Source organism: Cyprinus carpio, chromosome A17 (assembly GCF_018340385.1).
Source record: "Cyprinus carpio isolate SPL01 chromosome A17, ASM1834038v1, whole genome shotgun sequence".
Lineage (NCBI taxonomy): Eukaryota > Metazoa > Chordata > Actinopteri > Cypriniformes > Cyprinidae > Cyprinus > Cyprinus carpio.
Window position 1 is genome coordinate 25,039,935 of NC_056588.1, and position 16,165 is coordinate 25,056,099.

The following is a 16,165-nucleotide window of genomic DNA, read 5'->3' on the forward strand; positions in this document are numbered from 1 at the left end:
CATTGAGATACAATTAAAGTTTTTATTAATATTTTGATTTAATTTTTACTTTTATATTTTTTGCTTTTATTTTAATTTTGATTGAACTTTTAGTCAATTTGGTCTTAATTTTTTATTATTATGTCTATGTAGTTTTTTATTAATTTTTATTTCAGTTTTATTTTGTTACTAAAGTACATCAAGTTAAACTGTTTGAAATATTTTAAGCTGAAATAAAATTATTTTAAGTTTGTGGCAACACTTTATTTGCAGCATATACAGTACATACATTGTGCATTATAAAAGTATTTTTAATGCATTAATTATACCTTGTATTGCACCGAATAATGCATCATATTATCTTATTTGCTGAATTAATATAATGCATACGTTTATTTTATTTCAAGTAACTTTCACAATGTGAAAATATAAGTGAAAATAATTATTTAAATTCTACTTCTTCTAGATATTAGCATGATCTAAAGCCAGCAATTCAAGCAACTTATCTTTGGATGTGAACTGAATTTTAACAAAATAAGTTTTTCTTGCACTCCAGCTAAGCATTTCCTTGCATGGAAATACACATACTGCAAAAAGCAAAAATGTTGCCTCTTAAATAACTGTGCATACATAAATGCATCACACAACTGGAGTGATGTCCACCGCATTTGAGGCGCTGTGCCCTAACAACTCAACAACTTATAAAGAACAGATGCATGCTGGAGCCCTTTTATTTCACTAAAAGTGATTAATTCAAATCTTTGTCTGACAAATCAAGCTGACACACGCGGGTATCTCACCCGCCAGGACCGAAGCAGCGGATGAAGCCAGTGACTCACTGCTGAACTGAAGAATCAAGGGCATTTTTTTTTTTTTATGTTCAAGGGCATTTTTTTTTTTATATTTTAAATCTCTAAACAACATCAACATAGGCTGCATTCACAACAATAAAAATACATAAAATTTTATTACAATTTAAAAGAATGTTTTCAGGTTGCATTTGAAGGTCAATTTTAAAAGAATGTTTTCTATCTGTTCTGAAATCTGTTAAAATACAGTAATGTTTACAATTGCTGTGATGTGAATCTATGCTGCAGCTGTATTTTCAGCATCATTACTCCAGTCTTCAGTGTCACATGATCTTCAGAAATCATTCTAATATGATGATTTGCTGCTCAAGAAACATTTCTGATTATTATCAATGTTGAACACAGTTGTGCTGCTTAATGTTTTAGTGGAAACCGTGATACATTACCATTTAAAGGTCTGGGGTAAGTGAAAAGAAATGAACACTTATATTCAGCAGGGACACATTGGTCAAGTCACCTTTATTTCTATAGCACTTTACACAATACTGATTTTATCAAAGCAGCTTTACAGTGCCAAACAGGAATAACATGCTGATAATGCAAGAGGACAATAGAAAACAGTCCGTTTATCAGTTAAAGTCAGTTCATTGTTGATTCAGTGACGTCATCGTCCAGCTCAGCTCAGTTCTCCAGTAGTGTCAACAATGTTGCAAGAAATATGATATGAAAAAATATGATAATAATCATATGACACTGAAGACTGGAGTAACGATGCAGAAAATTCAGCTTTGAACACAGCAATAAATTACATTTTACAATATATTCCCATAGATAACAGTTATTTTATATTATAATAATATTTCATAATATTACTGATTTTACTGTGTTTTTCATCAAATAAATGCAGCCTCGGTGAGCTGAAGAGACTTAACCTTAATTATTCTAAGCAAATTAATCACTAATTTAAAAAAAGAATATCTCTCTCTTTCACGTTAACTTTTTTATTATATAAGTAAACGAGTAAAAAAGTGTGTGTATGTGTGTAAAAAATTCAAAAGCACTTATTTTAGTGTGATAACCTCCATTCACTGAATGAAGTGCACTGCTCCTTTCAGTGTATTTATACACAGCTGCACATATATTTCACTGTTAAAGTCGTCCAATTCCTTCCTTTAAAAGACCTGAAAGCATTACAGTAATTACAGAAAGATGAGATGAACTGAAATTAAATATTTTAAATGACTTAATAATCTATTCATAATTACTGTATACAGCAAGTGTATTAGAGCAGGCCCTTGCCATTCAGCAGTGAGGTGTGAAGTGAGACTGTAGCATACGTCAGTTCCACGGTCCTGGTGGGCAGACGTCTAAACTACACTGCTCCTGCCGTGTGTGTGTGTGTGTGTGTGTGTGTTAGTCCAGCTGCTTGTGGACACTTTCATCAGTACAATTAGCACAGGCGTCAGTCATGAAGCACACAGACTCTCTGCTGTTTGAACTATGCAGCTCGTTCTTGTTTCCTTGCAGTAGTGTAATACCTAGCATCAACAAAGAATCACCAGAATGCACAAAACAGGTCACAAAAATTGTAGATTGATGGTCGAGGATCAGTTATCAGAGGATTTCATTATGCCTTCTTAAAGGGATGCATTACTTTTTTTATATATAATTAATAAATTTTTTACATTGTAATTACACATAAAATTATTTATTTTATTTTTTACTTTATTTTATTTGGGTCAAAGACAGTCAAAATATAATTTATCCAGTTACAATTAAGATGTTTTCTTTTTTTATTTCTATAGTGCTTTGTACAATTCCGATCGTTTGAAAGCAGATTCACAATAATAAACAGGAAAAAGTATCATGTGTCAGTTTATGACCTGATTTTCGCTGATGTGCCTTTTAGAGATCCATGTAAACATCTTTTGCTATCACAAGCTGCTGGTTTTCTGTTGGGTCCGATACAGTTTTTATCTGCTCCATTGTGACATTTTCATAAAATTATAATAGACTCAAACTGTTCAAAATAAACATTATGACAGACCTAACTATAGTGGACAAAACTGAGGTGCACTTGCTCAGGGTTGACTGGATGTTTCACAGATGGAAACACGGAGTCAGATCTCAAGTATTACGTACAGTAGGTGTTAAATAAGGAAAAGTGAAGGTTTAGGAGTGTGAGAGCTTGCTTTTGACATTATACCACCAGATGCATGAGATAATCTCACTCTGGTGTCATGATGAACAGAGTCTAAATCTACTCTTAAACTCTCACATCTGCACAAAAATACTAGAAGTAATTGCATATTTTCATTTCTTAGAAATGTTTCTGTTCAGCATCAAGCTCTTGAAACTTGGGTCATTCAGAGAGGACTACAGGAGAAACCCCCCTGTTCTCCCCCCACTCACCATCATGAACAGCACTGTGACTGCAGTGGAGTCATTCAGGTTCCTGGGCACCACTATCTCCCAGGACCTGAAGTGGGACATTCACATTGACTCCATTGTGAAAAAGGCCCAGCAGAGGTTGTACTTGCTTTGCCAGCTGAGGAAGTTTAACAAAAAAACAGGAGCTGCTGAAACAGTTCTACTAATAAATCATTGAATCCATCCTCTGCACTTCAGTAACTGTCTGGTTCAGCTCAGCTTCTTAATCTGACCTCAGAAGACTACAAAGGGTAGTCCGGACTGCTGAACGAATCATTGGTACAACCCTCCCGTCTATTAAAGAACTGTACTTATCCAGAGTGAGCAAAAGGGCTGGAAAAATCACTCTGGACCCCTCACATCCAGCACACTTCCTCTTTGAACTGTTGCCATCTGGTCGACGCTACAGGGCCCTGAGCACCAGAACGGCCAGACACGGCCAGTTTCTTCCCTCAGGCAATCCATCTAATGAACACTTGATAATAACTGTGGAACACACTACACTATTTATATTTACAGACACATACACTTATTTATCTAACACACATACTTAGTGTACACTTAAATTATTTTTTTTGCACATAATATACCTGTACATACACAACTGCTCATTGTAATATACCTGCCATACAATTGTCAATTTGTATATTCTCATTCCTACCTACTTATTTGTATGTTTTGTATTTTTTATTCTTTTATTGTGTGTTTTTTGTTCTGTCGCTGTCATTCTGTTGCACTGTGGAGCTTCTGACAAAAAAAAAAACCTCCCACGTATAAACAAACATACCAATAAATAAAACTCATACTCATACTCATACAAATAAGTAGGGATGGGCGTATCGATCCTAAGTATCGATATATCGATACTGACGCGAGTATCGAAAGTATTGATACTCAAACAATCGATACTAAGATGTGTTTTATTTACCAGTGATTTTGTTTATTTTATTTAAAAAAAATAATAATAATAAAGCGTACAAATGCATTGAATTGGACGGATAACTTTTGTTCGCAAGTAATTGTGTAGGATAGAACTATTTTCCTGCTCATCTGAACACACGCAAATGTTGCAAGACAGAACCAATCCATCACAGAGAGCGTTCACTCACTTCTGACAGTGCATTCAAACAGGGCTGCATTTCCCAAAAGTAGGGAACGGCAGCCTAGAACAATGCTTAGAGATTTATTAATAAAAAAAACACGTGTTTGATGTTCACAATAAACAATTGAAATCGTAGCATACATGGTTTGTGCAATTATATTTATTTAAATTGAATGTTGAAAGATAATACAGATCATGTTCTATTCTGTAATGTTAATAGAAATCATACACTGTCAGAACAAAATGGTTGCATTTTATGCAAGCAACAGCCTGTTAAAAAAAACGCAGCCCTGTTTGAATGCACTGTCAGAAGTGAGTGAACGCTCTCTGTGATGGATTGGTTCTGTCTTGCAACATTTGCGTGTGTTCAGATGAGCAGGAAAATAGTTCTATCCTACACAATTACTTGCGAACAAAAGTTATCCGTCCAATTCAATGCATTTGTATGCTTTATTATATTTATTTATTTATTTTTTAAATAAAATAAACAAAATCACTGGTAAATAAAACACATCTTAGTATTGATTTTTTGTTCGAGTATCGATACTTTCGATACTCGCGTCAGTATCGATATATCGATACTTAGGATCGATACCCCCATCCCTACTTATTAGACTAACTTAGCCTTTCACGTTTGTCATTTGTAAACAGGTGGTCCCTTGTGATAATGAACCAAAGTGACCATAGTTCAACTGTAGTATCTGTAGTTTTTAAATCATGTTTATACAAAAAACACATTCGAATCATATGTAAACAAAAATATAACCTAATAAATTACAATAAAGGTGAACTGAATGATAAAATGCGTTTTAAACAAAGTTAAGTGGTTATCATTACCCATTTTACTCTTAGTAATTAATAATTTAATACATCTTTAAATCATTTAAAAGTTTCGTTCAGAAGTATCATATCGGTATGGATATCGGCGATACTGCCTTGAAAAATATCGGTATCATATTGAAAACAAAATAAGTGGTATCGCCCATCCCTACTAATAAGCAGACAACATTGTCTTTGTTTGTAAGACAACTTACAAGACTAAGATATCCAGGAAATGGACATAAGTGATTGAACTTACTCTAGGTCCCAAAACCAGACACACAAGCCTCAAGAACCAACAAATTTTAAAAAGATCAGCTCTTTACATCACAGTATAACAAATAACTAACAATAATGATAAAACAATAACAAAAAAGTTGAAATGAAGTCAGGTAACAGCAAAAAACAATGCTATAACAGTAACTGCATAATTTATTCATGCTGCAATGCATGCTGGGAACTCACAAAGCCTTAACATTTCAACAATATGAAATTCTTTGTTCAGGCAACGGTGTTTGACTAGTTGGGGCAACATTCGGGGTCATTTTGTTGGTCTGACAAGGATTTTTATGTAGTTTCAAGAAAAAAGCATTTTTTAGTATTTGAGAGTCAAAAGGTTTCGTAAACTGGAAAATGAGCAGTTTCATTTTTTACAGTGTAGGTCACAGCATTACTAAGAAAAAATGACAGAAACACAGAAACGGCGAGTGTGAGCTGATGACTGAGACGTGATGTACATGTGGTGAAGAACCACACGACACTCAGAAACTCTGAAAAAGCAGCACTTCCTCCTGGAGACACGAGCCTATTGGATGATAAAAGCCAAACTCATGTGATGGCGGCAGCTGATATCACACGTTCAGTTTTTGCAGAGAAGTTTAGCATTTTAGTGCAGTCCAGGCAAAACTAGAAAATCCCTGGTGATTCACAAATCAAACAATCACTCACAAGCAGCTGATCGCAAATGAAGGTGGAACTCATTCTTTACTGCATTTCTGCCAATTAAACTGACCTTTCCTCTCAGAGCTTCTTCAATACTAGCAATAACTAGAGTTGCCCTACAGGCTTTCTATGTAGAAAACGTGACTTGCTCAAACACCTGGTTATCAGCTAGATTAGTCAAAGTGATTAAACAAGGAAGTCAAGGAACCGTCTCAGGATCTTGAGCACCATCTGACACTAGAGGAAATCATGTGCTCCACAGCTTGTGATGTTTATTTAATTGTGTTTGATTGATGTTCTCAGCCTGTCTGTGAAAATGTGGACTGGTTTAAATGTTCTTGTTCTTCAGTAGTACAGAAGTGTTATTTTAATAGGATTGGCCAGTAATGAGGGTTTGCCATATTTTGGATCAGTCATTTAGCTACAGTAACAGACAAATTGCAATAATAATAATAATAGTAATAATAATAAATTAAATCTTGCAATTCTGACTTTTTCCCAACACTGTGATATAAACTTGTAATTTTGACTTTTTTTTCTCACAATAGTGAGTTTACATCTCGCATTTCAGATTTTTATTTTCTTCTCAGAATTGCAAGATATAAACTTGGAGTTTTGACTTTTTTTCTTGCAATTGCAACAATATCTTGCAATTCTGACCTTATAACCCGCAACTGAAAATTTATAATCACGCAATTCTGAGAAAGAAAAAAAAAGTCAGAAAAGCAAGATATATACTTACAATTTTAACTTGTAAAACCTACTCAAACAATCTTCATTTACATTTTTTATCATTTTTTACAATCTGCTTAACTATAATACTACTGTTTATTCCAATTATTATTAATAAATTCCATTTATTGACCATTTTTTGAATTTCTTTAATTACACTGATGTTGCTGCCATTTCAAAAACGCAATAAACCGTAGAGAAATAATTGTATTAATGATTTTGATATCCCATAATCTCAAGAAGTCTCGTCTCCTTGCCTTCACCTGATATCAGTGCTACATTTCAGTGGTAGTGAGGTCAGGACTGTCTTCAGATGTTTTTGGACTTACTCAACTTCCTTTGAATCGGAGTTCACAGAAACACACACACACTCTCGTTCTGCAGCAGTTTCCTGATGCGGTTTGGAATTCATTAGTCAGCAGTGACGGTGAGCAGTAGAGGCCCTGAGGCACTCCAGCACACCGACTAGATCTGTTCCCTCCACCATGATTCACAGTTGGAAGGAGACCGGCAGGGAGGAAACGCCTCCACTTGACTCACGGTTGCCTCACACTCATCGTAGTAATAGTTTTTGGAGAGCAGTGGTTTCCTCATGTGGATCATAGAGAGTTCAGGAACACAGGTGTTATCAATCACAAGCAGGCAGGTCTAGCACAGTCTCGCAGAACCACACTTCTGATTATAGCCATAAAGTCTGGTCCACTTAGCAGCTCATTCTAGACAAGAAGCGCCCACTAAAGAAAGCGTCTGACTGACAAACATAAATAATGCTTATGAATAGAGATGCACTGATTGACTGGAATTAGCAGATTTTCTGCATGATCAGCCCAGAACGGTGACCAGTCTCCTGAATCCGAGCCGGTCCGTTTTGATTAAAGCGTCAATAACACAAATAACTAGGGAAGCACTGAAATTTGGCCACCAAAACTTTCTGCGCAAAAAGGATTCTGATTTTATGACATTGAGTGTAAATGGAGACTGATAATGTATTTATATCGTGCCAGATGAAGCTTGAGCAGCAGCAGTGAGAGAGAGACTCAAGCAGAAATCAAAACACATGAGTGCAACAGCACACACAGAAAGTTATAGATGCATACTGCGGTAGAAAGAAAATGATATTCATGATATATGATATAGATAAGCAACATTCCACAACCAAGATGTTTCCCCGAATATCAGCACGATTGCAGTGTGACACTGATTTTATACAATAGTAGTTTGATAAACAAGAAGTTAAAATTAAGTTACTTTTTTAGACACAGTGTGAAAATAGTTCACAAATGAAAATAGTTCCAGTCAAAACCACAGCAGAACTGTTGTGCGTCTCCAAGCAACACAGCGGCGTTGCGTTACTGAATGAATCCACGTTTTTGAATGAATCAAGTGAATCAATGATTCAGTGAGTCATTCATAAAGACACTTGCCTCGCTACTGAATGAATCAGCCGTGTGAATGACTAAATGACTCACTTATCAAAACGGTAATTTGCCGCCACCTACTGGTGGTTTGGTTTCACATTTAAAATTATCATTGCATTTTTTCCAACATTTCTTATTTGTATGTACAAAAATTATTTAAAACATTAATCTTCTCAAATTATTTATGCATTTGCAATTTTGTGATGTAAATGCATTTAAAGTAATAATGTAATGTAATGTAAAAGTAAATGTGAAATCGATAATAACACAATAAAAGACCAGCGTGAACAACTCGGTTAATGTCATAGTTCAGGACTACACAGAAAACGCAAGAAGAAAATAGTGAAACATGGGAGTAGACTATAGACTTTTAATCCACATTTCTGTGAAATTCAAGTAGAGCTGCACAATCAGTCGAAATAAAACCAAAATGATCTCCACCTCTGCATTCGCTTCTGAGTTTGAGTCACTTTAAAATGCATTTGGAAACGCAACATGAACCAACCATCTTCCCAAACTTGTAATGAGAAGCGCTTATCAACAAATGAAAAAAAATAAAAATAAATAAAAAAATGAAAATGAAGAAATTAAGCCATAAATATTAGTATTGTAATATTACAGTTTTAATGCAAAAATTATTATTATTATTATTATTATTGTTATTATTATTATAATTATTATTATTGTTATTATTTTTATTATATTTTGTATTTCTTATGATTTATTGTATTTCTTATATTATATAAGAAATATTATATTTTAAATACTCCAAGAGTAATATAACTTTTTTTGTTTTTAATTTAGCAATTTTTATATTTAACAATAATAATAATCATAATCATAATCATATTAAATATATAATCATAATTTTTTTGCCAAATTGTGCAGCCCTACAAACATAACACTGTAATTTTTTTAAAATCACAATCAATTTTTATATGAAATATGTAAATATTAATATATAAATATATAAACATAAATTAAAATGAAAGAAAATAAAACTTATAATAAAAAAAGCTTTGAATATTATAATTGTAATAAAATGAAAAGAAACATGACACTTGAGAAACTGAGATCAAACAAAATATTTAAATAAAAACACTGTCCAGTTGCCAAGGCAAGATTTCTCATTTTCATATAGTTTAACCCAATGTACAGTACTAAAATAACTAAAATTGCTAAATAAAAATTAAAAACTATATAAAACTACTAAAAAAATAAAAAAGACACACAACAAAATAACTAAAACTAGAACTAAAATAATAACAGAAAATCTAAATACAAAAACTAATACAAAATATTAATACAAAATTGAAAGTATCTCCATTATATTAAAACCCTACTAATTAAGCTCAAGACAGAGATCAGTGAAGGGCATTGTCTGCTACTTTCCTCTTGTCTCCCTGACGGCCGAATCGGTTAAGGGACTAAATAAATAAAAACCCCATGCAACCCTTAATTCAAGTTTGAAGTACCAATTATGATTAAACATCATTTGAGGAATTATTCAGGCCTGTATCTCAAAGGTGTTGGAGAGCTTACATGCCACAGCTGAATATTTAGTGCTGGGAATTTGATCAAATCACTAACCCTAAACATGAGCAGCAGTGATGGTGTAACAGCACTAATGAGGGAAGACGTTACCTGATAAGCAAATGAACGTTGTGTAGTCACCAGGGCCTCCTGTAGCTAAAAATGGGATCTTCTTCTTCGTCCTCCTCTTCACCTGCACGGCTGCCAGCAGCCTCTCATCGTTGGGGATAAAGATTGCCTTGTTGAGGGCTGATTTGGCACTCATTGTAGCTGATGGCACAGGCTGGGTGACAGCAGGGGGCTCTTGACTCTGACGAGAGAGACATTGAGACAGTCAACATCTAACAGGACCTCTTTATACTCTGTGTGACCTTTTTTCTTGTATAGCGCTTTTCACAATACGTTTTGTTTAAAAGTAGCATTAGTTGCAAAGTTGTGACTGACTTTCCTATGATTTGTGACACATTTCTAAGTGAAATGGCTTTTCAAACAAAAAACATTGTCTGGGACTTGATTTTATCCATCAGTTGCTGATTGGACTGTAGAAAGTGTGTGTTATACAGTAGAACGGAAGCAGATCTGAAAGTGACTGGTTTCAATGCAGTGCAGTGCGACTTCACATGTGTTAAAGGGATAGTTTACCCAAAAATGAAAACTTGCTGTTAATTTTCTCACTCTCGGGCCATCCAAGATGTATTTTTTTTGTTGAAACATTCATAAAATGCAGGTCAGCAAAAAAAAAAAAAAAAAGAAGAAAAAAAGATTAAAAAAAAAGAAAAATCATATCAAGGAACACAAAATGAATCCCTGTGGCTCCTGACGATGTATTGAGGTCTTATGAAGCAAAACGATCAGTCTGTGCAAGAATCTGAACATCACTTACTACATTATTACCTGTAATCCAGAGCCTCAGGAAAACGGTCCAGAGTGAAGTCAGGTTCGTGAACAAATCATTCTTTTTAACTGTTTTTATGGTTTCTCATTGTTCATGTAAAAAGGTGAGTTGATTTAAGACTTCTTTATTCACTTTATATGCTTTAGACATGTAAAACATCAACATTTCACATTATTATTGGGTGCGTTAATAACATAATTGCATATACATTACTTCATTGCATGATTATGTAAAAAAAAAACTAGTAAATCAAACCAGTTTACTGAAATGAACTGTCCGAAAGGACTGGTACAGTATATAGAAAATAATCGGATCTCCCTGTTTGCTGTGGATTACAAGTAATAATGTAGTGAATAATGTTCAGATTCTTGCACAGACTGATCGTTTCTCTTCATAAGACCTCAATATATCGTCAAGGGCCATGGGTTTTCATTTTGTGTTGCCTGATATGCTTTTTGACTCTCAAAATGTTGGTAGCCAATGATTTGCATTTTATGAATCACGAAGGACCACGGTTTCAACTAATAATCTTCTTTACTAATCTACTGAAGAAGAAAAAAAGTAAACTTTCATTTTTGGGTGAGCTATCCATTTAAGCGATGTTGTTGAGTCTTCTTCATCAAGAAGGGTATTTCTAAATTCTGGGAGAGATTTTCCGTGACAGGCTAAACTCCCGAATCGTGATGTTTCTGAGCATTTTCACACACACCGGTTGACAGCAGACAGCAGCAGGAATGTCCAGTAGTCAACAGTTATCTTTTTTACCTTATTGACATTGAGAGATTGTGGACTCTGCAGCTTGTTGCACAATGTATCTAGGTCATTAAAGTGTGAACAGCAGTTGAGAACATGTTGACACTAACACCAATACTTTGATTGTCTGTACATAAAACTATCAAATCATCCATTTGTTCCAAACCATATAGTACCCTTAATAATTAAATAAATAAAAAAACTGAATTAAATAAGATGATCATAATCTGTATTTTGGCACAACATAGAGAGGTTTGAATCGAGGTGTTGTTACACTTGCTTAAAACAACATCCCTCCTAATGATTAATGATCATGAGTAGGTGGTCTTTGGTCGCCATTTAAACACATTTGACCACATGAGCGTCTACAACCTCTGGAAGCGGTCAAAAGCAGACAAGTTTAAAACCCCATTTTAAGACAAACTTTTAGACCCTATTTACACTTGTATTTAATTTGGTCTTAATCGCAAGTGTAAACAGTGCATCTGAGTCTCAAAAGGCAGTTGTTCATATCTCACAGATGGCATCACATGGCTCCACCACATCCACATAGATTCTGGCAGATGTGTTGTGACATTTACCTCCCATGAGGCTCAGGTCATACTATTATTACAGTTTGAGACTCAAGAGTTATGGTTTAAATAAACAATGGCTTATTGATGACAAACGATGCAATAGATTCAAAACCCACAACTGTATAATGAGCAACACTTAAAAAATAAGGTTCCAAAAGTTTGTGTTTTGTTTTTTTCCACAGCAATGCCATAGAAGAAACACTTTTGGTTTCCAAAAGAACCTTTCAGTAATAATTTCTTAAAATAACCATTTTTTAAGTATGAAGAATATTTTAATAATCTAAAACTAATACAAATATTTCTTAGATGTTAAAGATTCTTCATTGAACCATCAATGCCAATAAAGAACCTTGATTTTTAAGAGTGAAGCTTACAATGTGGGGTCCAGAGTTGAGGACCCCAACCATATAATATCTTCTCCCCCAGTTTTCGGTGAAGTTCAAAATGTAAACACGATTTTGTGATGCTTCTCAAATGCATCTTGACCACCAGCCACTGCCTCTGACATGAAATGCTCAGTGGCAGTAACAGAAGCATGTAACATGATTATATTTTGGGAATCAGATGAAAGAATAGCTGTTTTTTTTTTAGTGCTAGTACATGCATTCTTATATCTGAATTCTCCAAATGTAAACCAAATTATTTCAGGTTCAGACCACAGTGCAGTACACTTAAAATGTGCATTAAGAACACAAAAGAGCCACTGGTTCACCTTACTTTTCATTTGTGCAGTTCCAAATGTTCTTGGGTGTTTGTTTCAAATAAGTTCAACGAACTTCCTTCTTTTACCTGAACACCTGCAGGAAAACAGGTTTAACAGTCAATAGAAGACTATAGGTAAGTCCTGAGAACTGCTGTGGCTTACATAGGCGCATTTAGGACACAAATGCTCTTCTGAAATGTGTGTGGCAAAACAATAAGGTACTGCTGTCAGTTGAGACTTATGAGGAGCTCTAAATGAGATGAAGAACATTTCTAAACAGAAGGAAGCCACCTAAATCAGCAGACAGCAAGGGGCTCTCTGCGTTTAGGACAGAGCTCATCAGCCATCATACTTCAGTCATTCAGATCAATGGGAGGTGTGCGTACATGAGCCAGTAAACCTGATAACGGCTCTTCAGTGGATCACCGAGTTGGATATTTCATCAATATAAAGCAATGGCCAAAACAGCAGTAGCTTCCCTATTTTTCCATTTTTTTCTGGTCTACCGAGAGATGAGCAAAATTTAGAGTCAGACCAAACTCAAGTTCATTTAAAACAGTTACTACTGGAGAAGTGAGAAGACAAACAAAAGCTGCATGCTGCAACTGTTGCTGTTCTTGCATTCATAATGTATGAGCATAGAATACATTATAAATTACACTGTTTTTGTTTTGAAAGAAAACATTATGATATTATATAAAATTGGAGCAAAATCACGTTCTGAATAAAGACATAATATTACAAAAACAAGGAGTTAAGACAGACCGCTATCTTTAAATCCTTCAAGAATCAAACCCAGACCAATTCACAGACTCACGCCAAAGCCTGAGGACACAGAAATACAAACGGCATCCAGACGAATTCAGCCTGTCGACAGTCATTGTGGACTGGCATATGGGAGGCTGCACCAATTCATGTTCACTTGTGTAACACACAACAAAGAGCCATAGTTACAGTCACAATGTCTAAGAGGTGGCACAAAGCTGCTGTTAGCAAACATCAGGCCTGGAGGCCATGCTTTATTTGGCATCAAAAGGGCAGTGCTGCTGTTGTCTTCTTGGCACGCTGCTGTCTCACCTAAATGAGAGACAAATGGCTTTCAGAAATCCAATTTGCTGTTTTTCCACTTGATGTCAAACAGCTCCGCTCCCTGCACACCCTCAATACACATGCATTACTATCCAGCAAACACTCTGTCAGACTATATAGGGCCAGAGAGTTCTGCGGGGAGACGCTGATCAATGAGCAAATTAAAGAACACAGACACAGATCATTTCCATAATCAATCATCAATGATAATCATGTGTGTGTGATCTTCTAACACAGGTGCTATTCTTGGGCATTAAATAACGGCGTGAATAGCAGTAAACTGACTACAGCAAGCCAAGTAAATCATGCTGCGTGATTCATTTTAATACTCTCCTCCCATAAATTTTGTGTCTGAAAGGGATACTCCTACAAATGCATATGCAATAAGATCAGCCACAAAAATAACTCTCCACACCTTTTCACCACCAATTTATCACAGTCTTTAGTAAATAGTAACATCTGAAGTGTGTTTGTCCTCTTGACTTGTTCCACATAAACTTATGCTCAAGACTGAAATCCTAGAATCCTAGTGACTCAGCGTCTTTATGTCATCGCAAGCTGGTTCTGATGATGGTTGGTTAGCGTTTTAAAACCATGCCTTGTCTATTTTCACGCAAGTAACAAGTTAAATACCAAAAGAGCAATTTAAAACCCCATATAAGATTTGCTTTAGAAGAAAACACTAAAATGAATTCAGGGTTGACTATTAAAAATTTATTTGAATGTATTTGCAGAGTAATATAATGTCTTCGGACAACATAGACCAGCACAATTTAATAAAATCGGTTTAGGAAATACTGGACTCTGGCATGATGAGCATAAAAGTGGGTCTGTGCTAGTCAACACTGTGTGTGTATATGATCCCAGCAATTATTGAAAATAAAGCTGTGGATTTTAACCACAGAAAGATTAATTTCATACAGTTTGTTATAGGTCCTATGAGGTCATGGGTTTGATTTCCAGCGAATGCAGGAACTGCAAAAAAAAAAATTCTCTCCCAACTAATGCTGCAAATACACAAAGAACCCTCTTATGTTCATAGATTTTAGTAAGTTGTACTGTGTCTTTCAACATACCTTCTGATGTTCATGCATGTTTATTTCGCTCTGTATCTTGTTTTAAAGTGGAAGAGACTTGCGCTCCAAACTGTTGCTGTTGCATCCCAGGCTTTAGGAGCATCAAAATGGCATTTATTGTTTGAATTTGGTGATAAAATGTACAGGATTTAAAAGTGGAGGCTTAGTTTCTTACCAAAAGTAACAAACTACAAAGTTCTTTGCGATTACTGGATGGGAGGTGCATTACAAATAATGTTGCAAAAATAATGTGAACGGAAAAACTGTGGACTTGGCAACCCTGGCTTAGGCTACAGGTGATTCATAAAGTCATTTTTTTTTTTTTTTTTAAGTTTTGAAGTGAGATTACATTCATGCGTTATTTTTGCATTAACTTCAACAGCCCTAAATTCAACACAAGAGACATTTACACACATGTTGCTGTCTGACATTTTTTTCACCCCTTTTTGAACATGCCTTGATCATTGGCTGCAATTGGCCAATAAACAATAGTGCATATAATTGCTTTCATCTGCCGATACCAATAACTGGCCGCATCTCTACTAAAATCATCTTCCAAATGCATACATGTAAAATAAAGGGCAAAATAAAGTGGCAGGAGTAGGTGAAGACCAACAGGCTGTCTATTACCAGTTAGTCACCAAATCAAGACAGTAAAATCAGAGGAACGCTGAAGCTGGACCAACCACTGGACCTAGAAACCACGCATTTCAAAACTAAACACAATAAACCAAGAGAAAACTGAAGACACTCCAGGAAATATGAGTCAGCTACTGAAAAAGGATGAAGGAAAAACACATTTACAGAACGCATTTACTCAATTCCTTAAAACTAAGAACAGGACTAACAAGTTAGTTTGTCCTCTGACATGCAACGAACACATGAGAGACAGAAGCACTGGACAGTGAAGTTAAAGCGCTGTTTGTCTCCCATCAGCCAACTGGGGGCTGTGAGGATTTCACACCACAGAGCGGAAAATATGAGCAGCAGCTCAGAATCCAGAGGAAAGGAGGGAGACACATGAAGCTGAAGCCCTGTGACTGACTACACTAAACCCTTAACAACCAAAACCAAACAACGGAGTCAAAATGCATGAGTAATCATAACCCCCCCCACCCCCCTCCAAAGAAATTATTTATTTAAAATGATTTATTTACTACAGATGAAGATCTGATAGACCTCTCAACTACTGAATCATTCTCTAAAGACTTATTGGAAATACCACATAAATGTCACATTAAGTCAAGCAGCTAAATTTATGCTCATATAATTTCTGCTATATTATAACACACTAATGTTCTGCAGTGAGT

The 16,165-nt window shown here is 35.2% G+C and overlaps 1 protein-coding gene across 2 annotated transcripts in view; it reads right to left on the reverse strand.

The window, feature by feature from the left end:
- Window positions 1-16,165, reverse strand: part of LOC109086015 (syntaxin-binding protein 6-like) — a 33,252-nt gene that overhangs the window by 14,030 nt on the left and 3,057 nt on the right. For both annotated transcript variants that reach the window (XM_042774500.1, XM_042774501.1), the window contains exon 2: window positions 9,876-10,074. In XM_042774500.1, coding sequence (XP_042630434.1) covers window positions 9,876-10,029 — 154 coding nt within the window. In that variant the 5' untranslated portion in view covers window positions 10,030-10,074. The remainder of the gene's footprint in view (window positions 1-9,875; window positions 10,075-16,165) is intronic.